The sequence below is a fragment of the Triplophysa rosa genome, linkage group LG13 (assembly GCF_024868665.1).
Source record: "Triplophysa rosa linkage group LG13, Trosa_1v2, whole genome shotgun sequence".
In the NCBI taxonomy this organism is placed as follows: Eukaryota; Metazoa; Chordata; class Actinopteri; order Cypriniformes; family Nemacheilidae; genus Triplophysa; species Triplophysa rosa.
This window is the reverse complement of record NC_079902.1, coordinates 13,520,854-13,546,996: the sequence shown is the minus strand read 5'-3', so window position 1 is coordinate 13,546,996 and position 26,143 is coordinate 13,520,854. Positions and strand designations below refer to the sequence as shown.

The following is a 26,143-nucleotide window of genomic DNA, read 5'->3' as shown; positions in this document are numbered from 1 at the left end:
ATTTTTTAATACTTTTTCCTCTCTTCTTTTACAGGGAGGTCAGAGTTCAAGGCTAACTTTGATCAAAAGGATGGAGCGGGTTAAAGGCTAACGCTCTTTGATTCGCTAATGTTTCCTCCATTCTTCCTCTAAAGAGAGTTAAAGTCACACAGGAAAAGCAGCTAAACACTCTCATCTGCCTGCACAGACACCTCGCACTACTGTTAAATAGTGCAGGCTTATATGTAGGCCATTTCGTTAAATGCCACAGTCACATCTGTGCAATATGTTTCATAATATGCATGCAGTGAAAGAGATATGCTGAAAGAACTCTACATGCAAAGATTTAGGAAGTACAGTTACATTAAGCAGAGGGTGCAAAAGATCACCAAACCCCTGAAAGATGGTAAGTGGTCAGGAAATGAGGGCATATCCTGTCTGTATTCCTTCATCAGATGTTTTTGATGGTTTCAGCAGTCTGACATGACCTCACTTCTCAGGTGTGGGTCTGCTTGATTCATCACAGGTGGGTTTAAGAGTCCTGTAGGGTCTTGTTACACGTAGGGTCTGCCTTAAAATGCTTTCGGGAAAGAAAGGCAGGACAAATGTTTCATATGTGAAGTTTGGATTTATTCTGACATTCAGGTTCACGTTCAGACCTCAGGCATATTTTACTGAATTCCACTGCAATTCCAACAAAAGTCAGCCTTCAAAGAACATCATTCCAAGTATGCAGTATAAAGGCAAACTAGGGATGAATTCAGAAAGTTATGGGTTATACTCTTCATTCCCTTTCAAATTACCCTTTTACATAGGAAAACATCCAAAACAGCCTTTCAGAAAAAAAATCTGGCATTCCACATAAAAACTAATGTTCCTTTAAAAAAACAATTCAAGACGTCGTTTAAAGTAGTAGTTCGTAAAATATATTAACTTAAAAAGTGGCATTCGCAAAGTGTGCTCATACATCCTTGAATGTATTCATGCTCACAAATTCAATAAATGCCTAATACTGAGAAGGAAACCGACTCCTAAACTGTCACCAGTTCTTATCCGTGGCCAATGGCGTTTCCCGCTACCACCGCTAGAGGGCGCACTAACAGTGCAGCGTTCATATAAATCACAGGCCACTTCACGAAACCCGGTGCAGTCTGTACTTCTGCATATCAAAATTCCTTTACATACATATTTGTACACGGTATACTTATTATATAAGTCGATAAAACGCATACACACCAAAATATTTGGTATCAGACAAGACGAACTTTGGAGCATTGCTTTATATTACATTAGTGCAAATGCAGTGGCATATATACAGTATATGCAGTTTATATATATATATATATTTTAGAGTATATTCTTTCTGGAAAAGAAACAGAGAACAGAAAAAGACGGCCTACCACTATTGGATACCGAGAGCGTGCTAGTGGATAATGCTAATGCTTACACAGCATCACAGCACTATATTTAAGGGTCACATCACATTCACATTGGTGTTTGCTGGAGTTTAGGGAAGAGCTGGTGTTTGGGTCCTCAATCCATACATCAAGATGAAGAAGAGGTGATTAGTTTCACCTCAGACTAAAATATCTGTTGGTAAAACTTCTGCGAATGCTTATGTTGCGGATGAGAGGGTTTTGATTGTATACATGTCTATGGAGCATTCTGCATACGTGACATTGCAGTCACAGAGAAAGCTAGAAGTTTCCTAGCAAATTCTCAACTGCGACGTCCCCTTTTGGCCAGCAGTGTTTAGAGTTGAGTTTGGCTCAAGGCAGGTTATTAGGGCAGGTTTTAGCCTGAGGAGGAGCAGGCTGGAGGGTCACCGGGGACTAATTCCTCCATAGCACCCTCATCTTTCAGATTGGCTGTGAGCTCTGCGTCTGGAGCTTGGGTGATGTCGTCTTGGTGGGGAGCCTCCAATTCAGGGTGCTGTACGGGATCAAGACCACAAGCAGGCTGTGGAGGGGCCTCCTGTGGTGTGGCATCTTGTGTTGAAGAGCCGGGCTGTAAGGACCCTTTCAGCTGGCTGTGACAAAGAGGGCAAGTCTCCTGAACATACAGCCACTTCTTCAAGCAGCCAGCATGGAAAAGGTGACTGCAGGGGGTGACCACAGCTGATGTCATGTCCTAGATTAAAAAACATAACAGATAAATAAATAAATGTGGATGATTGTTCCGATTATTATTACCTATAGACGGTTTCATCAAACACACGCCTGGCCTGAAGTCAACTTCCGGTCTGTGTTTAGTTATCAATTTCTTTTTCTTTTGTTCTTATTCTTTTTATATATACACATTCACATTTTTAATCTATTTTATTGCTGTTTTATTGTTTCTTAAAATCTAAAGTTGTATTTGTGATCTTAAATCATTTGCATTATAAAGATACCTCTTATTTCTCTTTGTCAATCATTTTATGTAAAGCACTTTGAATTGCCCTTTTGTATGAAATGAGCTATTTAAATAAACTTGCCTTGCCTATCAGTCTGGCTAGTGGATAATAATAATATTGGATAATAATAATGGATAATTCATATTAATTGATGTCAATATTTAATTGCATAATAATTTTATTAAATAAACAATTTGTTTAATGGGTCATGTAACTTTGTCGCATTTAAGTTTAGTCAAGTAACAGTCCTTCTACTGGTAACCCAAAATAATACTGGCCAGACATACTTTTAACTTGCTAGCTAATGTGATTACTTGTGTTTTTTCATTATCTAAAATGATCTACAGTGATTCTGTTCTTGCTTTGACACGGTCTATAGATACATCTAATAAAAATAATGAAAAAAGTAGATTTTTACTAAGGAAGAAAATGTGACTGGTGCAAGACTTTGCGATCACAAAGGTAGGGTGTTGTGACTTGTGAGAGGTTGCCAAAGCATTTCATTGTGTTTCCATATGGTTGTTAAGGTAAGGTGGATGCTTACTAAATAGACCACCCCAAAGTCTTACAATTATGGTTTAAAAATTGTTTTGGGGGTTGTATTGTATATTTTTATTTATAAATTTTGTGTGCAACTCAAGTTTCCCATTGTGGCGATTAATAAACTCAACCTAAAAAACCTCAAACGAAAAACTTTTGTTTGCTCCGCTTCTTCTCAACAAGCAATACATACAGTATGTTCATGTTACCTGCATACATTTATTATTTAGAGAAAGGTTTGGACCCTAGAAATAGCGGTGCTTGCCTTAGCAACCTAACTAGCCACCCATCATTAATCTATCACTAAAATAAACAAAGAGACACATGTCATACATCACGAAAACATACAGAAAGTAACTGGACATCCATCACAAACACAAATCCTCGCATCCACACAAACACTCACGCACCTGGTAGCAGATGGAACAGATGTCATTGTGCTGCTGGAGTTGTTGGTGAGAAGCTGTAGGCAGGCTCTTGATCTTGTTGACAGCATCTCTGCGGAGCAGGAAACTCTGCCAGCCCAGCTGGGCCCTCAGCCAGACATTATAGTAAGAATGGATGAGCACGATGGTAGAGCCCATCACGGTCCACTCTCCGAACACGGTCTCCGACACACCGTAAGCAACCACGCACAGGGCCACCAGGAACTCCAGCAGCCTGTAGGTGCCGTTCACCCAGTAGATGACATCATCCATGTTTTCCACTGGAGCCTTGCGGAACTCCTCCACCATAAACAGCACATAGATCAGCAGTGTGCCCAGCACCTGAGCGTAAAAGAGAAGAGTGTTGACTGATATACTGGAAAATGACTGATATAATGCAGATCATTTGATAATTTAATGCAAAAAAATTAATAATGTTATATTATTTAAAAATACGAATGCCTCTGACTCGTATGCAAATGACTATTCATATGTGAAACATTGAAAAAAATGATGCATTACCCCTTCACAAGGCTGTTGGTGGATTTAGTAAGTAACACAAATATATTTTCATTTCTACCTGCAGTGAGGTTAGAATACTGGAGGAGATGATGATAAGCAGCCAGAAGTCCATGTGGAAGAACTGACAGATCATGTAGGACATATACGCCGGGAACACCAGCAAAAACAAGCACAGGCTAACCGCGCGAAAGTGCTTCCATAAGCTCCTGTTGATCACAATAGTTATGAAATGTTGAATCACTATTTTCACATGCATAAAACAAGAAACATCTGACTACAACAGTTATCAAACCGCTGTGTGAGTTTACTTGTCTCTGGAGGCTCCCAGTGCCAGCACTATGGGATCAGCTATCTCCAGCATAGACTGTAGGATGGAGGCCACAACAATGAAGAGGATGATGCTGAGAAGAAAAGCTCTGTGGATGACCTGTAGCTCGATCAGTCCGGTCTGTACGGCGAGGATCAAAAGAGTTATTCCCTCCGTCATGCCCCTGAGAAAGAGAGCAAGGAAATGATGCTCCTGCAGCTCAAATGGTAAATCATTGTGCTTGCAACGCCAGGGTGAAGGGTTCGATTCCTCCTCTACTGGACTGTACAGTAGTTCACTTGTGATAAAATGCATCTCCCAAATGCATAAATCTCGATGACGTGCTTCACTTGTCAGTCAATAGTCATTTAATAGTGATCAACGATGACTGCAATTCAGCACATCGGTATAGACTCTCCACAACAAAAACCTTAGGAGGATTATTATTTAGTTAGATAGGGAAACATAAAATGATTATAGAGACGTAAAGCATAAAGGTAAGTTACCTGTGCATGGTATTGTCATTCATGAAAGCTCTGTAGCCCTGCAGGTAGAACTTGCAAAGAGTGAGCACTCCCAATGCAACAAATGACACGGTGAAGACCAGACCCAGCAGAGAGTATGGAGTACAACAACACTCTGCAATACTGGAGGAGACATACATAAACATTTATAAATTAAGTTAAATAAACTTTCATGAATCAGGGTTCAACCATTTCTGGTAGACCTACTATGCTTTATACCGTGAAAACACTTTGCATTTTAATTAAGTTGTCTCTATTGTAACCTGGTATTAAAAAGTGTCTTGGCCAAATGTACAGTTGTGATTCAAATTTGTAGGGCTGTCAAATGATTCATCGCATCCAGAATAAAAGTTTGGGTTTACATAATATATGTCTGTGTACTGTGCATATATTTATGCATTTATATACATACATTTTGTATTTATAAATGTGTACATGTTTATGAAATATTTACATGTATCTATTTATATGTACCAATAATTTAAGTTATATATTTATATATATATATTTATAAATTGTTATATTTTATTGTTCTTAAACATATGAATGTATCTGTATGTTTTATAAATACAAAATGAATATGCACTCTACAGCTTTCCTATAGCTCAGTGGTAAGAGCATGGTGTTAACAATGTCCAGGTGGTGGGTTCGATCCCAGGGGATCGCGCATACTTAGAAACAAATGCATAGGATAACGCAATGTAAGTCGCTTTGGATAAAAGCGCCTGCCAAATGCATAAATATAAATGTACAAAGACAAATATTATGTAAACACAAACTTTTATTTTGGATTCGATAAATCTCAATTAATTGTTTGACTGCCCTAGAAATATTAAGAACTCTCTAGTTCATGGGTCACCCCAACATGGATCAATCATTTTTAATAAAACTTTTTGTCACGCCAACAGAAAGAATAAATATCCCATTAAGTGTCCTTTCTATTACATTCTTGAGTTATAGAACTGAAGATCAAAGGACACTGCATGTCCACTAACCTGGTGAGAAAAAGAAACAGCAGTCTCTCTCTGGACGTGGGCTGATCTCGTGTGCTAAAGTATGTGTAGATCTGCAGCGCGAATAGAACCAGCCAGAAACACATGAACAACACTGGCAGAACTAGCTGATTCCAGAGAGACATGCCGAGAGCAAGCAACCCATACACCTCCACCACCTGCAGGACAAAACAAAGAAGAACTACAATGTTAACTGTTCAATTTGAAGGGATAATTCAAATTCTGTCATCATTTATTCACCCTTATGTCATCAAAAACATTCATATTACACTTTCATCTGTGGAAGACTAAAGAAGATATTTTTAGAAAGGTATGTTTGTGTCTGTACTAGAGATGTCCCGAGGCGTTCAAAGATGTATATGTGAGTAGAGTACCACAGAGTGAACTTGAAGTGTTGAGTGTTTTAGTTTTGAGGCAGTGTTGAATGAAGCTCTATAATTGTCTCATGAGGACAAACTCCTGTCCAGCTGCAATAAAAGCATTTAAACTATACTTCATTGATGAAGAGGGCCATTTTAATGTTTGATCTAATCCTGCTATTTGAATTAGTTGAAAAGACTAATTCTGTCATTATGTTTGCTGCAATATGTTAGGCTATCATTTATAGTATGCTGGACTGTTAAATAGTCATATTTTAATAACCTTAATTTACCTGGAGCGTGCACCTAGCAATAGGAAAATACAAGTATCGGATGGAGACTCGGATCGGCAGATACTCAAAATAAAATGACTTGGATCGGGGGCACAAAAAGTGTGATCGGGACATCACTAATCTGTACAATGGGAGTCAATGTTGTTTGATTATCAACATTTTTCAAATATGTAACTAAACAACTACAAATGTTAATGGAGATTTAATTTCCATGGATCTGATCAGCTGCATACTGTTTAATCGGATTAAAGCATATGCCAAACAATGATAAATGAAATGAATGTATAAATAAATAAATGAATAAAAGAAATGTATCTTTTTTTACTAAATGCGGTTACTAACCTGTGCAAGCTCCCGGTATGCCGTCTTGGCCAGGTTAAATGGCACCAACAGATTGGAGGCCAAGAAGTAGATGACTTCCAGGCCTGTGAAAATCATGGCAAAACGATTTACAAAAACGATGGTCTCCAAAGGGACCATGCACAGCCTGGCCACTAGAGGGAGCAAGTGCGCTGAGAACAGCCATATGCGCTTGGTCTGCATCACACAGGAACACAAGGTACACACCACCAGCTGACCTACACAGAGAGAAAGACAGAAGCGATATCTTGAACATAATTAAATAGATATATGAAAATTCTACTAATAATAGGCTTACTGTTATTACAATACTGAAGTAATAAAGTACAGCAAGGCGAAGTGAATCAGCATAAAGATCACCTCTGCTGTACTCACTGACAATAATGAATGCATCTGTTCCTGCTGGCTGTGTTAATGAGACCCTACTGAATTCAGACTAACGGCTGAAGTATCCAAGTGCACTTAAGAACTAGTGAAAGAACATTCAGCAGCAAGAAACATCTTGTAAAAACCATCCAATTCTTAATACTTTTACAACAAAGGAAGTCCAACATCTTTACTCCCAAATTATCATTATTGTAATAATGAAATTGTAAAAACAAACATTGCATGTCTAATGTTTTTCAGTACTACCAGGGGCGGCGTTTGCGTTTGCGTATGTGGCAGTTGCCAGACCCTAGCATTCAGACAAAACAGAGGAAACAAAGTGTGCATAATGATGCTCATTAAAGATAATCAAGATATTTTAGACTGCTGTATATTTTTTTGCATGTAAGAATGTGTATTTTAGAGTGTAAAAACAGCATCTGTGGTGAAGCGAGTAAGACACACCGGTAATTTTGACACTATCGCGATTCAGGTTCGATTCCACCTTTCGCTTGTCTACATTTTCACATCACATTTATTTTCAACAAAATGAAAAAACTATTTAAAAATGCCATACAGGTGTTTAATAATAAAGTGTATGGTAAGGTAAGGGGTAGTAGACATCTTTATTGTCGACATACGCCAATATATCGGCAATTATTGTTTTTTATTTTAACAGTCACATAACAATCGCATCTGCCTAAGCCAGATGTATAAATATTGCAAGATGAATAATATTTGTTATGTTATCTGTAGATCATTCAAAAATGTACTCCATGTGCCACTTAGGATACCTTGAGGGTGAGTAAAACATGGGAAATTTCGATGTGGTAGTGAAATATCCCTTTATACGATATGAGGGTAGGGTTTGTTATCTGCAAGTATCTGTGCATGTTCATGCATTCATTCAGTTTCGTGGATTCTTGTGCACGTTTGTTTAGATATGATGTGGTATTATTTACGGTTCCGTTACTTTGGAATGTCGTTGTTGAATGGCCAGAGGAAATTTTGCCATAGGTTTTGGTGAAACGCCGCCACTGAGTACTACTACCATGCATACTTAATGTAAGAGTTGACCCAAAAATTAAAATTTTGTCTTCATTTACTCATCCTCAAGTTGTGCCAAATCTGAATAAATTTCTTTGTTCTGATGGACACAGAAAATGATATTTGGAAGAATGCTTGTTGTAGCCAAACAGTTCTTGGGCACCATTGACTACCATATGTAGTTGCTTTATCAAATAAAATTAAACTGCTTCATACATTTTTTTGCTCAATTGAACACAACAGTTCTGGGTCACTTTTGACTATCATTATCATTTTTCGACTATGGTAGACAATAGTGGCAAAGAACTGTTTGCTTACAAGCATTCTTACAAATATTTTTCTCTGTCTTCATCAGAACAAAGAAATGTATACAAATTTGGAACAACTCGAGGGTGAGTAAATGAAGACAGAATTTTAATTTTGGGTGAACTGTCCTTTTAACTGCTCATGAGAAAGTAAGATAACACAATAGAAATATGAAATGGAGTGAAGGAGAAGTAAGAGGGTGACACATTACAAACACATCGCTGGAACGACAGTGTTTATGAGCGAGCAAAGCAAATCACAGGAAGGGAGCAGGAGAGCTTTATAGCATTAATCTGGCATAAGAGCAGCACTGTTAACAAACGTGATGAGACGAGAGAATATAAAGCTGCGTCTATACTGCTCTGTGAAGGGGAAATGCCTTAACCTCAAGATGGCTTCTGACATCACTTCCCGAGATTCCTTTACAATACCACACATACACTTCATGCAAAACTACCCGACTCTGGTTTTAAACAAGCAAGTGGAGCCAGCAATGAGTCTATGTGGGACACAAATGATTCCCAAGACATAGAACTTGAACTCTGTGTTTATTTACATTTATCGTATTTAAAAAACGTTTTCATATGGGTGGTATGAATTGGTTTTAAATTAGATTCTATCAGGCAGGGGACAGTGTGAAACAGCTTACAGATGAGCGCAGTAGTGAAACGGTTGATGGACAGAGGCTCCAGGTACAGCGGGCCCTCATATCCAGACTCCAGCTCACTGCGTACATAGTCCCTGAAACAGAGAACAGAGACCTCTCAGAGACAGACATCCCCTTCTGAGTCATCAGGATTCTATACTTACAGTCCACAGCACACAGTGCACAGCAGTGAAACCATCACTCTCATTTTTTCAGACGAGAACATTCACTTACATAACACACAGCTGAGTCCCAATGAGTAACAAAGTATTACTGATGTAGAGAAGTACAAAAAACCCTTTGCCCTTAGCTTCTCTCAAAAGTATTGATGAACAAATTTAGGTGAATTTCTATCTCCAAATAAGGGCAGGGTAATAAAACCTCGATATTTTACAAGAGTGTCTATATATATCTTTATCAATAAATGTTTTAAATAGGTGATTATGTTTTTAAAGAGAGGAACCTTTCATTTTAAACAGCCACCCAAGTAGATCCAAAACTACTCTTTAGTAAATCCACTCTTTAATGCAATTTGTTCTACATACAGTACTAACTATGATGACACCACATAATGACATAATCCATTAAACATTCAAAATGTTCCCACAACATTTAATTGAATATGAGACATTTCACCCAGTCTTACCCAAAATTAAAAGAAAAGAGACATTATACTAAAGCCCTAATGACTATTAAGGTCAACTCATAATTCCAATTCTGTCTGGAATTTTTTTGAAAATAATATTTTTGTCTTCCACTTGATTTTGGGTTGAAAATAAAACCCGTCCAAATTCTTGGGTTTATTCATGCTTTCAGTGGTTATAACAGTTTATAGGGTACCGAATTCATAAAGCACACATATGTACATAAACATTCTGACGGCTCAGTTAAATCCTTCATTGAACTCGGCTGTGCTCAGAGAGAAGGGGGTAGAGCGGGAACTGCAGGTAAGTTACGAGCAGACAGTAATGGCTTTGCCACACTTGGGTGATCTTAATTTGAGCAGCCACTTCTGCAGATACACATTAAGATGAAAATGTGCTAAAAGCTCTCTCTTAATCTGACACTATTGATCTTGCCACCTGTCAAGAGTAAAATAGCTCACCATAATCGCAGCATTGCAAGCATGGGCGAGAAGTCTCCAGTGAAGCAAGGTGTCTCCTTTAATGCCTGATAGGGATGTAACGATTCACTCAGCTCACGATGCGATGCGAGTCACGATTCTGATCTCACGATGCGATTTATTCACGATTTACTCACGATTTATTTTTACAAAATGAGTTGAAACAAATTAGAAATGAACAACTTCCCTTGCATTATTTCTTAAATGCTTCACGTTTCTTTGTATGATAAAATAATGTTTTATTTCAAATAACAAAACTAAACTGCAATTTTATAACAAATTAATAATAGATAAACTCTCTTTAATATAAACAAACTAATATGTTGAGCTTTCTTGGATTTTTTTGCATTAAGAAATATCAGCATGTCCACCTTTAGATTGCAGTGAAAATAGCGGCCCTGCTGTTCAAAAAATGTATGCGGATTCATCACACTCAACCGATTTGAACGTCACATATAACCAGTGTGCAAGTCCGCTTATTATAAGCGTTTGGGCTTGTTTTTCTGTAAAGTCGCTTACAAAATTATGTAGTCGCGGGTCGCGTTTTTTTTTGGGCTTGTTTCTTAAGTGTGTTGCTTATTTGGGCTTTGTTCCCAACTCCATAATAAGTTGTCACAGGTATTTTCAACTTTTATGTTTATAACGTAGGAGTTTGTTCTTGCCTGTTCCCTCTGTCCTCCCTTTCCCATACACACAGGAGACAGCAGAGTTTTTCCACCCACATCCTACTTCTAATTGGCTTGACCCAGATGGCAACGAGTATAGCCAATCAGAGGCAGAGCAGGGCAATCTGTTTTTTTCTGTAACCGGCTGTCAGGAATGGCGGAAGAACCCAAGCGCAGGCAGACGTGAAGGGGTTAAACACAAGACTTTAATACACGAAACGAAAAACAAAAACCCACAATGGGGACAACCAGAACTATAACTAAAATAAAAACTGAAACAAAACACTTCCCACGGGGGGGGCAAAAACAAACTAACAAAACAAGGCACGACACAACGTCTTACAAAAACAAACACGGCAGGGTGACTAAGACTAAAACACAACACTCACATTACACAAACAGGGCAAATAACAGGAACACGGGCTGTAACAGGAACACAAGCAACGACATGAGCACATACACAACGCAATACACAACCACAGGACAAAGAAACAAGAGGGTATATATAGGGAACACAAAAGAGGGATAACGACATGGGGCAGGTGTGGTTAATCAAAACACTCAGGGAAAGATCACAAGAAAACGATAGGAGCGGGGCCAATGACGAGACACTGGAGAGAACGCATATTATTGTCAAAAGGACAATAATATGTTTCTCTCCACACATAACCAAAGACTTTGCCATGGCTCTGCTACAGGACCAAGAAAAACATGACTAAATGAAGCAGAGCCATGACACTGGCAGAAACCAGAAATGAAAATACGCGCGATTTATGGTGGACTGTAGGAGAGTTTTTGAAGAACAAATGCCCGGGACAAGTTACATGGACAGTTATATTCTCATTTCACACAAGTTATTTTAATGTTTGTTTTTATTATTTATTATTATTATTGTTCCAATTAATATCAATCAAACTGCAGTTGGTTTGTTTGGATTTAAGCCATAATAACTCAAAAAATACAGCTAACTAACACAATAAAACACTCCAACTCTTCATTCATTCATTCATTCATTCATATATATAAATATATATACAGGTGCTGGTCATATAATTAGAATATCATTAAAAAGTTGATTTATTTCACTAATTCCATTCAAAAAGTGAAACTTGTATATTATATTCATTCATTACACACAGACTGATATATTTCAAATGTTTTTGACCAACTTCATGGAGATGCAGATTTCATTTTCCAACAGGACTTGGCACCTGCACACAGTGCCAAAGCTACCAGTACCTGGTTTAAGGACCATGGTTTCCCTGTTCTTAATTGGCCAGCAAACTCTCCTGACCTTAACCCCATAGAAAATCTATGGGGTATTGTGAAGAGGAAGATGCGATATGCCAGACCCAACAATGCAGAAGAGCTGAAGGCCACTATCAGAGCAACCTGGCCTCTCATAACACCTGAGCAGTGCCACAGACTGATCGACTCCATGCCACGCCGCATTGCTGCAGTAATTCAGGCAAAAGGAGCCCCAACTAAGTATTGAGTGCTGTACATGCTCATACTTTTCATGTTCATACTTTTCAGTTGGCCAAGATTTCTAAAAATCCTTTCTTTGTATTGGTCTTAAGTAATATTCTAATTTTCTGAGATACTGAATTTGGGATTTTCATTAGTTGTCAGTTATAATCATCAAATTAAAAGAAATAAACATTTGAAATATATCAGTCTGTGTGTAATGAATGAATATAATATACAAGTTTCACTTTTTGAATGGAATTAGTGAAATAAATCAACTTTTTGATGATATTCTAATTATATGACCAGCACCTGTATATATACACAGTATATATCACTCTCTAAGCACCACATACTCTATACATTACTAAAATAATTAATTAAGAAAGAATATGCAGAATAAAGACAAGTTATTGTTATTAAAATTAATATCACATTAATCGATCAATCTGCAACATTTATAATTCAAAGTAACAACAACAGCCACAAATCCATATAATAAATATCACAATTAACTGCTGAGTCTTTATATAGTAGAAAGAATAACTTGCTATAATATTTTCCTGCCAATCATTCTGATTAGCACGAGCGCTGTCACTCCTGTGAATGACTGCGTGTTCACATCCATCACTATGTGTCTCTCTGTGCAGCGCGAGGTATGCAGTTTTAAAGTCAGACGTGTCTCTCCGTGCGGCACATGTTGCGCAGTTTTAAAGTCTGACGTGTTCTGGATGCATCTCTTCAAGCTGCGCAGTTTTAAAGTTTAAAGGGGAGAGGCGTTTTAAATGACAAAATTAAAGATTATATTAGTAAAACCCAATTTGTGGCGTTTGCACTTTGCAAAGTACATATTAGGCTAAATACCCTGATTTGGTGGTTTATTTAGTTCAGAGGTGGATAACGAAGTATATTTACTTGAGTACTGTACTTAAGTACACTTTTTGAGTATTTGTACTTAAGTATTACTTTTACTTTTTACTGTACTTCACTACATTTGAATGACAAATATCTCACTTTTCATGGCACAAAAAATGATTTCCTTGGCCGACCCTCCCCTCGCTCCCACGTTTGGGAGAGACTATTGTCAGTTGCTTCTAATATGACACACATGAATCAACTCACCAGGTGTGTTAATTATGGAGACATTCACAACATTTTGGGAGAAGGCTAATGAGTTCAGTTGTGTATACTTTTCCCATATCTGATTTACTTATTATAAGCAAAAGACGCAATTACATTTATCCGATTAATCGAAAAAATAATCGTCCAACTAATCGATTATCAAAATAATCGTTAGTTGCAGCCCTATACAAGACTCTTTCCCATCCACTGTAAAACAGTTTTGTCTGCGTTCGCCCCTCGTCACACTGTAAACTAGTTGTTTACCTCCAGCAAAATGAAAGCACTTCACACCAATGACAGCATACTTTAGAAAACAATCATGATGATATTGTAGCACACAGAAATGTGTCATTCATAATGAAGTGCTGTTTATTTTTCTGCACCTAGTTTTAGAGAGCTGATGGTAGTTTTGTGGGCCCCGGAAAGACGACGGGCAGATAGAGTTCAGCCTGGTGCGGCTGTGTTGTTCATTGTTCTGACTGAGTTCTGAGTAAACAAAAGTGTACCTAAAAGCTATTTGTCGTTTTTCAGACTCTTCAGTGTTTTTATTATTAATTTTAAAACATAGTGATGGATGTGAACACCGGACAGGAACGACACGATGCGACACGACAAATGGCTTGTTCTTCATAGGTTTGTCATGTCACGGCATCCCACATCCAGTGTGGACAAAATTTTAAACTATAATGGGTTCTAATGCGTTCTATTGTCTTTTGTCGGGTCGCACAACGCCGGGTCCGGTGTAGACACAGTTTTCAATTCACAGAGAGGCTGTGAATAACAAGTGAGGGACGCATATAATTCAGAAAGTTATCTGCAAGAAAAACAAAACATTGCTTACATGGAGTAAGCGATTTCTAAGAAATCCTGTTAAAAACTGCAATCAACACCCAAAGAAACAATTTTGTAAATTGTTGTCTGGGGATGTGTTACTTTGAAGCCAGAGCAATAAAGGCAGGGGTGTACCAATTTCTTACTGAAAATTGTGTCTGTGAAAATAACACCAACATTTTTCGATATGTCTCCTCGCGTTTCATATAAGATAGTCATTAGAGCTGCACGATTCTGTATAAAATGAGAATCCCGATTTTCTTGCTTAAAATAAAGATCCCGATTCTCTCACAATTCTCAAGAACTTTTTTATTTTAAAGATTTACAACCCCTGAACATTAAGGTTATCAAACAATATGGCAATAAAATAAGACATAATAATACTCTTGGCTTCAATCAAATTTAAAGAAATGTAATAAACAAAAATTTGGTTGGAGAGGTTGATGGGTATGGTGTTGCATTGAATAATGTTGCTTTAATTGACGTTTGTTTTGACTGCTTGCTGGTACTTTGTGATTGAGTTTTTTTTTCTGTACCATCTCATCATACTGTAGTATATGATGACGTTTGAGGTGATTTAGCAGATTGGTGGTGTTACTCTTTTGTGCAGAAACAATGGCTAAACATTGCTTGCAGTATATGGTTTGCTGAGTAGTATATCATCTGGTTTGAATCCGAAAAAAGCCCACACTCTGGAATAAGATCCTCTTTTTGGTAATAAAACAACGTCAGGGTTCTTGTCAGACGTCGATGCGCATTGCTCTGCCTCACTCATTCTCTTTAGTTTCCGTTTCTTTCTAACTTCTTGGCGAAAGCATCCGCTGTACCGGTGGCGCTAACACGAGCACATCTGTCTGGCTTGCGCAATACCCGATGTGACGTCAAGACGTCATCACGGCCGCTGTGAGTGATTGCGTGTTATCTCGAGAACTGCCGAGACTGCATCTTTCCTTTCCTTGGAAATAGAATTAGCTGAATCGTTGAAATGCTGGATTAAGATCGTTTGGGGGTCGAATCGAGATCGCGATCTTTTAACGGATAATCATGCAGCTCTAATAGTCATAGATATAAAACTACATAAGAAAATCATTATAATACTTTTTTTCGCTTGTTTGTTTTGATTTTTCTTAACAAGCACACACAAGAATCGTAAGAATTACGAGTACAGTTAAAAAAAGCTAATGGCAGGGTCAGCGTCAGCCCCACTTTATAAGAAACATAGGGAAAGTGTTGTGAATTATACTATAAATTTGCAAATTGTATAACAATGTGTTATTTCTGGTCTCTCTCCTAATTGAACAGTGACCTTACAAGAACACAGCGCCTGTGGAGTATCTCTTTCTGGCATGCACATAAGATGTGTTGTGGTGGGAGGCAGCCAGTGTGTTTCCAGCACATCTTAAATCTCCAGCAACACAGCATAATAAATTACATTTTCAAGAGCACTGCCTGATTTGAAAGAACGCCAAGATAACGCCTCGCTATTGAGTCATCTTCAATGGCTGCACTCAAAAACAAATATAGCCCGAATAGTTTAGGCCGATTCATCAATATATGACTCTTGAGCTGGTTCTTTGAATGAATAAAAATAACTCTGCGTAAACTCAAATAAGTTGCATGAACATTTATTTTTAGTCATTTCCAACTTAAAAGCGTGAAATGTTTTGTGTATTTAAAACTTTGTCTTGTATGCTTTAATAGAAGCAATTCATAGGGTAAATATGTCGTTATGGGTCATCAAAGTGCAGTTCTTAACTTTTATCTTTTTTAAACCCCAAAACGCATTTTCAAGCATAATTTAGATTCTGAATCCTAGATTTCAATGTGATCTCAGACTTCTGGACTCACCGTCTAAGTTAATTCATAAACTCTCACCTGGAGATCTGATGACCAGCAAACAGCAGCAGAGCGGTGAGCACATACAGGTAGAGCTGCACCAGATGCTGTCGGGGCAGAGTGAGCAGCACTAGACTCAGAATGTAGCCTAAGAGAGAGAGAGAGGAGAAAGAGAGTTAAAGAATGACACTGCTGTTAGGCCACTATGTAAGGATGCTGTCAAGCACACACAAAGGTCTCTGAGGGCACCACTCTCTCAGTCTCAATATCTCTCTCAGACCAGTAGAGAGAGTTCATTCACTCTGGCTGAATGCTGTCAAAGGAAGTCACACAACCAAAGAATACTGACTGAATCCGGATCTCCGTTTCCATTGAAAGTAACACCTGCAGGATGAATCTATGGCTACATTCAGAGTTAAATATCAGAATACTGTGAACTGCACAGTAAACAATCATCCTACCTATTTAAAAATTGATCTAATGAATGAATTTGATCTATTAAAGGTAGGGTGGGTGATCCTGTCCAGAAACATTTTTTGTCATGCTGGTCAGAAATCTCTTTACATCCTGATAGCAATCAAGAAGTATAGTGGTCAAATAATATTTTTATAATTATATATCGTCTGTGAAAGGCGTAGGACCAAAAAATGTTTGCCCAATCAAAACGTTCTGGCCGAACGCTGTGACTGGTCATGTGTACATTTTCAGCCAACGTATTTTGCATACCACTGCGCACCCCGTTCACGCAGACATCATACGTCATCAGCGCTCTCACGTCCGCTGTGTCAATGTAGGGACAATGACGGACAATCAGCAACAATCAAACTTCCCTGCGGAACTGACAACAAGTAAATCTACAAAACAAAAGTCAGTTTTTGAAAAAATGTCTGGATCATGAAAGAGGAAAAACTCGAATTAACATCGGTTCAGCTTTTACACGATGGAGACAGCTCCGGCAGGCAAAGTGTATGAAAGACGATACCATGGTTGCTCTCTTTCTTTTGGACAGGTATGTAAATGCTTTGAGAAGAATTTAGTTTAATTCGTTACGTGGATTTACGAAATAGATTCATGTGTTTGGAGGAGGCTTGGTTTTGGACATCTAATCGCATAGAGGGTGGGTTTATAATTTCAGTGCTAGCAGGCTAAAATTAGCACCTTTCCAAATCAACCACCCCACCTTTAATGCGTCAAGAGTAAGGAAAAAATAAACATGAGGTTAGCAATAGGTTACTGCGACATTATCTTCCATTAAACATCTATGTAATAAACATTTCTGAAGATTCAGGATTCTCTGAAACAAGTGCTCTGGAACAATAATAAATAACCTGTAGTATATATAGTATATAGTCATAATAAACAATCTTATTTTAGTACATGATTTAGCCTCCAGTCTGACGTTCTCTCGTGTTTATGCCGGTGCAGGATGAGCAGATCAAGGCTTGTGTCATGCACAGATTAAGCCCTCATTACTCCAGGGCCAAACCCTTTTGATCCCTCGTGTTGCGTAACAGGTTATCTGTCGTTCAGTAACCACACTTTTGCCATTCACAAACTCACAAAACACCACATAAAAACATATAACCTCACATACAGAATTTACAGAAATTACACACACCACAGGCAGTGCACATGCAGTAATAGGAATATGACAATCCCACCAAAAACATTATAACCATCAGATCTTTGGTACTGGGAATGTAAAATATAACAAGAAAATGTTATGCAAGTAGAAACAAATGTATAATAGAATTATGTATTTTATAAATTATAAATTATGCATTTTTCAATATATTATAGCTGCTGCTATGTAAGACACAGCATTTATCTCAATATTGATTAATGGGAAGTGTGCTGGGATTCAAGTTTAGACCAATGCAATTACCTGAGAATAAAGTTAGCCCTGAAACAAGAGGAAGCTCTCGGCAGGTCAAAGAACTGAGGACTTGGCCAGGTTTATGGGTGGATAAAATGTTGAAAGACAGCTCAAATTTTCAATAGGCGGTAAGGACGGAAAGTGCCTGTGATCTTGCTGACAGTAGATGTTCCCCGTGTCTTAATTTAACCTTGCTGCTTTAGTGCCTTCAGCAACCACCCCATCACTTTTATTTACTGTATCTTCTCCTATATACACACATATACAGTATATGATTGCTAAAAGAGGCCGGGTGGCCACAAATACTCTTATTCTACCATATAACGATGAGGATAAAGCCCCGGATATATATTAACAGCCTGAAGACAGTGTATGGCTGTACTGCAAAATGTTTGGCTCCCTTCTATCTCTATTAGCTGTAATGGCCTTATACAGTGTCAGATTTTGGTTTAGGAAAACTGTAGTTTTCAACTGTGGGACAGGGCTATTCTTTCTGCTTCATTATTGTATATCACAGGAACTTCCCAAGGCCGGGTGGTGTTTATCAAGACTAAGAAAAACCCAGCCAGCCTGAGAAAGAAGTCCAAAGTTTCTTGTGCCAGTTCATTTACACCTGTGGGAGGTAATTGGACTCTGCCTGTCATTCAGCGGGGGTCCTGAGGGTGCTCTAGCACAACCTATATTGAACATGTTGCACCTGCAAAACAAAGCTGTAATATCTATATTAAACTGAACACCGATATGGGCTTGCTGGAAGTATTTTTTGAAATTTCAACACCTTAGTCATCGCTTCTAAACGACATATAATGTCAGAGCATCTGCCTTCTAAATGTAGTGCATTACAGAGATGGAGAAATGAAGTCTAGTGCTTCCTTCCTCCTCTGTGTTTTAAATTAAATTAAAACCACTTTATTCGTCCCAGAGAGGCAGTTTGTGAGGTCAAGAAGAGTAACATAACACAATATGCATAAAACGCATGGTACAATAATAAAACCATAATGAATGAACATATTTGATAAATGGGAGAAGTAAATAATGTACGAGGTTTTAAAGGGATAGTTCACCTAAATCTAAACATTCTGTCATCATTTATACACCCTGGTGTGGTTTAAATTAATTTCCGGTTTGTGTTTGGCTAGTGTCTAATAATATAACTATTTACATTTTATTTGATTTATGTTCGTATTAATTTGTTTAATTACTTTACTGTATAATAAATCTTTTAAATAAATGACTTGTTTAATTTTGTTGTATGTTCATTTTATTAAATAAACAATTTGTTGAATGGGTCCTGTAGTTTTGACCATTTAAACGTCTGGTACATTGACATCTAGCGGTTGAGCTTGGTATCGCAGTCTAAATTCAAAATATTGGAGAGGCGAGTTTAGCCAAGTAACGGTTCTTTTGATTGTTATCAGAAATAATCTACCGCACGCGCGGTAACGTTTGTTTTTGTTGTAAAGATGAAACTGTCTATATGACTCGTCCTTCTGTGGAACACAAAAGGTCATATTTTGAAAAATGTCTGAGTAGTTTTGTGTCCATACAATGGGGTCCAATTTTGTTTGGTTAAAACGTTCTTCAAAATATCTTCTTTTGTGTTCTGCCGAAGAAAGACAGTCATAGAGGTTTGGAATGACATGTGGGTGAGTAAATTACAAAATCAATTATATTTTTTATATTTCATTTGATGGCGATGGACCATGTTCTAGATGCTGGTGTTATTGATAAACCTGGTGGTATTGTATGAACACATTTGACCGTAACCTAAAATAGCTCCTCTCCAGGGTTTATAACAACCACGTGGGCATAGCGCATGACCACACACACATAAAAGACAAATCAGGGCCAATAGGGTTTGTTCCTTCGGCTAGCAGACAAACATCTGCTACAAAAGCCTGTTTTTCTGGAGTCTGCTTTTTTAATTAAGGTTTATAAACTGTTTAAACACTAGGATTATTTGGGCAGCAGTAAACTGTCTTACATAGAAGAAGACCAATGAGCTGAAACCAAAAACACTCTCTTTTCTGTTCTCCAACAGTCAGAAACCCATTCATGGAGTGGGAACAAGGAAAAACAAACAAACCGGACAACTAAGGAGGCAAAAATAAAAGCATTCACAACACTCTTAGAGTACAAACAAACACACATACATCAATGGAGCAAGATGCCTGTGAATAACTCATGGACTGTGTCTGTTAGGATGTGCAACAGATGAATGGGGGCTGTCACGCTCAACTGAGTCCTTTTAAAAACTCAAAGCAGGGGGCTATAAAGAGAGAGCGCATGTAGGCCACGCCCACACCGGGGAAAACAATCCAACCCACTCCATTGACTTTTTATTGCGGGAAACTGTCTCCTTGTCATTTGACTTATAACAAAAAAACAGAACAAGGTCTAAAAGCTGCTGTGTGACAAGGTTTACAGTAAACAAGCTAAAAAAAACCTAGAACTAAGTTTTTATAAGCTACCGAACCGTAAAAGTGAGACTTTAAGGAGATAAAAGTGGATACAGGCAATAAGACGTGAAGCATCAGCAGGAAGAATATGTAAATTGTGGGATCCTGAGACACTCAGTATGCCTAACGATACGTGGGCAGTAAACATTTTGTCACTGGTAAGTCAAATATCCAAATGTCAGTTTTATATATTATATTTCTGTAAACTAAGCTCTAAGCTATGGCATTCTGACAGTATGCAACTTGTTATAATGTGGATAAAGCAGAAACCCAGTGAACACAGTTACGTTGTGACGACCTACCTGGACCAGACCTTATTCGTTGCCATGACTTACCAAATAACGTTCCAGCGGCGTAACTTTTTTTAACGTTGTTAAAATCATTTTTTTACTTAATTTAAACAATTATCATCCTTCACATGGAGGTTTAAATTAATTTGTGGTTTAATCTGTGCGTTAGATTCAATTTTATGCATAATTCTCGATTTAAATATGTATAAAGCACAGCATAATGATTAATAAAACTCAACACAGCAGTGTACATCACAATCAGATATTTTATTTAGATATTGAAGTACATGACATAAATAATCAAAGACTTCAACAAAATATAGAGGATTTAAAGCAGATATTTATTGACAGAGATGAATAAACATTATCTTTAAGCTTAACATTATATTCTTGTCTAAGTTTAGCAGGTTGTCCGTTTTTAGAAATAACAATCAAAAGCTTCTTTAGTCACACTCACAAACATCAGGGTCCGTTCATTTAAATATTAAATATACTGTAGTGTTTACTCTCACATATGTAAGGTATGAAGTAAAGAAAGAATATTAATAAACCGCTTAAGTAATATATCAGGCAGTGAGATAAAAATAAATGACCGTTAACGTTTCAAAGTCCCAGTGAAATTAAAAATTACAATTCTTATTTGTTCATGAAATACTGTATAGCAACGTTTATAGTAAATACCTTGTCAATGTGGATCATTTTCTTTTTAAAATTCATGTACCCTTATAATCTTCAGTTAAAATCTGAAAATGCACTTCCGCCATGAAATGACTACCCATCTAAAATTACGTAAATTAGACGGCTTGGGCGGAGCATCCATTAACTCCTCCCCTTCAACTGTCAGTCTGCTGCCAGTTTCATTTAAAAATGCAACAGCTGTTTTTATACATCCAATCAATTCGCAGTAAAAACCGCAAGCCACGCCCACTAATTTTCTTTGAAATTCCTTTTCACTCGGAAATGTGTCAGAATACGGAAGTAAAAACGATCGCAACTTCCGGTTCACTGGGACTTTAAATGATGCGAGTGCACTGCTCTTTTCAGAACAGAGAAGGCGCGTGCTGGAGACTCGCACGCACATATCAGACACACTAAATAAATAGAAACGCAGTTTTAATTGTGGTATCGAATTAAACTCCTGTTCTGGGTTTTTTAGCATGTTTACTGTACACCTTGTCAAATAGCAGTTTTTAAACATCGTTCTGTGTTTTGTTATAAGTCAGAAATGACGAGGAGGCAGCTTCCCCCAATAGAAAGTCAATGGAGAGGGCTGGATTGTTCCCGGTCCCCAGTGGGCATGGTTTTCAGTAGGGCTGCACCTATCGATTATTTTAGTAATCGATAGCTGCTAATCGATAGTAATTAGATTTTTCCATCGATTAAGCGGGTATTCGGATAATAAGTACTTTTTCTTTATTAAAGAGCAATACTAAATATACAAGAGAAAATAAGACAGGTCTCTTAAAATGAACAACTAATTTGTTTCCTTTTTAGAAAAATTAACATATTTATTGCCGAAATTGCATACATTAATATCTGAGAACACTAAACCCATTTAGTACATTCTATTGCCATATTACATTCAAAATGCAATATAGGCCTAATACAAATGTATAAATATGAAACATTAATAAAAATAGAAAGAATAATTTCAAAGGTAAACAACTAACTTCAGCTTATGCATGATGAATTTAGTTTATCTAAATTAGTTTTAGTTTCTTTTTTTACTATTAAATAGTAATATATTTGTCCACATAAAAATACCGAGTTAACCAGACTTTTATTTTGGCAGGTCATTGGAACGAAGACGCTTATTTTTTAGTGTGTTAGCTTCACTCAGTAAAATGTTCTGAAATAAACTCTCAGAGCAACTCTTGAGAGGAAGTTCATGTGTTCATGTCCTCATAAAGTGCAGACGCAGACAAATTCATGAGCATCACCCGTGTAGCACGTTAAACTGTGCAGTTCATTCACTCAGACATGCAGAACAGCCAGATGACGTGTAAATAACAGGATTCGGCATCAACTAGTCCGAATCTAGTTTTATGGACTCAATGCAGCCGGAAAACAAGTTTCACTCGCTTAAGACTAAAACTAAGTAAAATAGCAGTTCACCATTTCAATAAGCTATCAGTTATTTATCAGCATGAGAAATACGTGTGAGCGTGTGAACAGACTAAAATGCGTGTGTCTCACGGTGAATGCGTGAGACTTGAGCGCCCTGTAACATGAATAGAGTTTAGTGGGCTGTGCGTTAGTAATAACGGTCCGTGGGGAAACGCAGTGCTCCGTGTGTACTGTAGTTAAATGGATTAAACGAGGCTTCGAGGCAACAAAAATTGCCTCGATGATTTTTTGTATTCGAATTACTCGAGGAATCGTTTCAGCCCTAGTTTTCAGATTATGAAGCGTTGCCCTCTGTTTCTATATGAGAAACCAGTGGTCTGACAAATCTAACTCCTGTCAGCAGTATTATAGGGGAAACATACAAAGAGATGACAAATGGTGCAAGCCAATTAAGCACAATCATATTGTCTTTATTTTTTAACAAGGGAAACTGGATGATCAGCCCACCCATGTGACCTCAAAACCATTCATTTTTCTTCAATTACAATTGCAAAGTATGTTCAAAGATTTACTCCTTCACTGCCAAACGTACCCAACTGACAAATCTATCTTTGATAGCAGCATTTAGATTTTAATTTTTAGGGATGAGGGAAAAAAAGAGGAACAATATTGTAAAATACCAAATACCAGTAAACTGATACTAGCTGACTGATACCAACCATACTGTGCATTCCCTTACCAAAAACCATACAGTGGTGATATCAGATGTAAAACCATAATGGCTCAGAGATTATGTATTTTTGGAGGCTAAGCCGGAAGTAAGTGGTTTTGGTTCCCTCGACCAAAAGCCTATGCATTTTTCCCGTAGACTTTTGTAAGATCGCAAAAAATAAGATCTGTGATTAACAAATGTTCATAATGTTTACAAGTTTTGTCTATCAAGATAGTATTTACAGATTAACACAATATTTGCTATTTTTGAAGCCTAAATACATCACCATCAAAAAGCTAACATGAGGCTTTAAACAGACTATGGTCGCTCGATATCAACGTCACCACCACCAATCCTCCGACAACTTTCTCAAACTTTATTAAAAACGTGTTCCCTGGAAATTTGTGAGATTTATATGCGTGACGACGTTGTTAGCGACCGCCATTGTAAACACACAATCAAGCTTTAAAAAAATCACAAGCAGATTATAACTGGTGTGTTTTATGTCATATATTAATACTTTAAAATATTTATATATTTTCAGGCGATTTACCAAAAACCCATTCAAAAAACCCATAGACTTTGGGGCGATGGAACCGGAAGTCTTAAAATGCTAACTCGCTTCCGGGTTTTGCATACAAAAATGCGTCATCTCTGCGGTACTCAATACCACAAAACTTTGAAATGCACACCGCGGTACTAAATGATCATCATATTCTTGAAACAATATATTAACATGGTAGCCTACTTTTTTATTAACTTGTCAAGCTAACAGATCAACTTTAACTGTGACTCACCCACATAGTGTAGATAGAGGGCCAGGTACTTGTATTGGAAGAGGGGGTTATTGTTTAGGCTGCTCCTCTGGATCTTTTGGAATAAGGAGCTGACATCCCAGCGGTACAGCACCTCCAGCAACATGATACTGGGGACCCGCAGGCCCACATTCAGCACTGCCTCCACACGCTCCTTTACGGCCATCACTCCTGACTACCGCCAACCACACGCAATTCACTGGCACTATCACACACACCAGAAGTCCACTAAGAGGAGATGGCCAGAGAGAAATGGGGAGACAGGAATATTATTGTCAAAAAGATGACTTTACAGCTCAAAAACACATGAGAAGAAAAAACATTTTTACTAAAGCAAAAGACAACAGCAATACAAAGTTGCATTCAGCTTATAATATAACAGAATGTAAACCGCAGCAACGTTGTGCACTGCATCTAATGTGCACAGTAAAACACAGGTTACATAACCTGCATGCTTTTAAAACCCAAGTGATAAAATATCACGGCAAAACACATTAAAAGAGTTAAAACAGTCTAGTCTATAGCGCAAAGTGACCATATAATGTGTCTACACTTAAATGTATTGCCAAAGTTCTCACAACACTGTCAGCAGTCTCTGCTAAATATAGATACAGTTACATAATGGCAAAGCAAAGCACACGTGCATGTTGTGTAGATCGCAGTCTTGATCATTGTAATAGGTGATGATAGTGTATTGTGCAGCCCATAGGCTAACGTTACTACTAATAATAATAATAAGCTACAAAGCGATCCTGCATGCGCACCGCCGAAATGAACTGTAATAACCTCGCGCTCATTGAAAATTCATTGTGTGTGATCGTAGCGACTATAAAGCACAATACGCCTGTTGCAGTAAGCGCGTAAATAACTGTCCCGTTAAACAACAGCGAAATCATGAGCTGATCTGCCAGTCGCATGCAAATTATACAATATCCGACAACCACACGTTGTGATATCCGGTGTATCAGGAAACGTGCAAACATATTGTGAAACAGTTAATGATAACCTATAAATGGCCATAAACCGCACGTGAAATATCATAATTGGATGCAGCTATATTCAGCCCGCGGCTATATTTGTGTCCTCCCCTCTCTCCAGAGATGATGCTGCTATGAACTGTAATGACCTCGGATAACAATCCCCAGCATGGGAACACCGACACGAGCATGTCAGGAGCTCCGGTTCACTGAGCCGCAATTTACAAAGACAACATAACATAAACAATGCACTTACATGGTTACAGCTCCCGCAAACGCTCTCCACTAAGATGAACGTCCTTTATTCTTCTGTCGGATGTCAACCATGTTGACGGAGGATTGAACGCAGTGGTTGGCGGTCTCATGGAAATGAAATGGCATTCCTACCGAAGAGAAGCGGCGCGCACTCGTATCACACCATCCCGCAGCCATTACAGATCGCCACAGTGATCTGTACTGAGCATGTGCGCCGAGAGAGAGAGAGAGAGAGAGAGAGAGAGAGAGAGAGCGGATTACCAGCGGAGAAGAGAGGGGTGGATAGGTGAACTGATAAGGAGTGATACGATTCTGTGTCCACCGTGCTAGCTGTGCGATGAAGATTAAGAGCTGTACAATTATTGCGATTGAGAGCTGTGAATTCTACTGTAGCTATAAAATGATAATGAATTTTAATAATTGTCTGTAACGTTGACTCTCTTTTTCCAGCCCCACCCCACTCTAAGATTGAAGAAGCATGGTAAAAATGTTTACTAAGCATTTACCCAATGAAAGTTTACCTGGTATAACCAGGATTTTGCCAAATCTCTTTGAAACCGTTTTTG

At 38.0% G+C, this 26,143-nt stretch overlaps 1 protein-coding gene across 1 annotated transcript; it reads right to left on the bottom strand.

Annotated features, from left to right (window-relative positions):
• Nucleotides 1–443: 443 nt before the first annotated feature.
• On the bottom strand, nucleotides 444–25,782 carry rnf145a (ring finger protein 145a). The gene is made up of 11 exons (XM_057349881.1): nucleotides 25,579–25,782; nucleotides 24,328–24,573; nucleotides 16,166–16,274; nucleotides 9,086–9,177; nucleotides 6,700–6,935; nucleotides 5,688–5,863; nucleotides 4,675–4,815; nucleotides 4,170–4,352; nucleotides 3,920–4,067; nucleotides 3,325–3,681; nucleotides 444–2,109 (listed from the first exon to the last, which is right to left on the bottom strand). The coding sequence occupies exons 2-11, from the start codon at nucleotides 24,509–24,511 to the stop codon at nucleotides 1,774–1,776; spliced, it is 1,962 nt and encodes a 653-aa protein (XP_057205864.1). The 5' UTR covers nucleotides 24,512–24,573; nucleotides 25,579–25,782; the 3' UTR covers nucleotides 444–1,773.
• Between the last annotated feature and the right edge of the window lie 361 nt (nucleotides 25,783–26,143).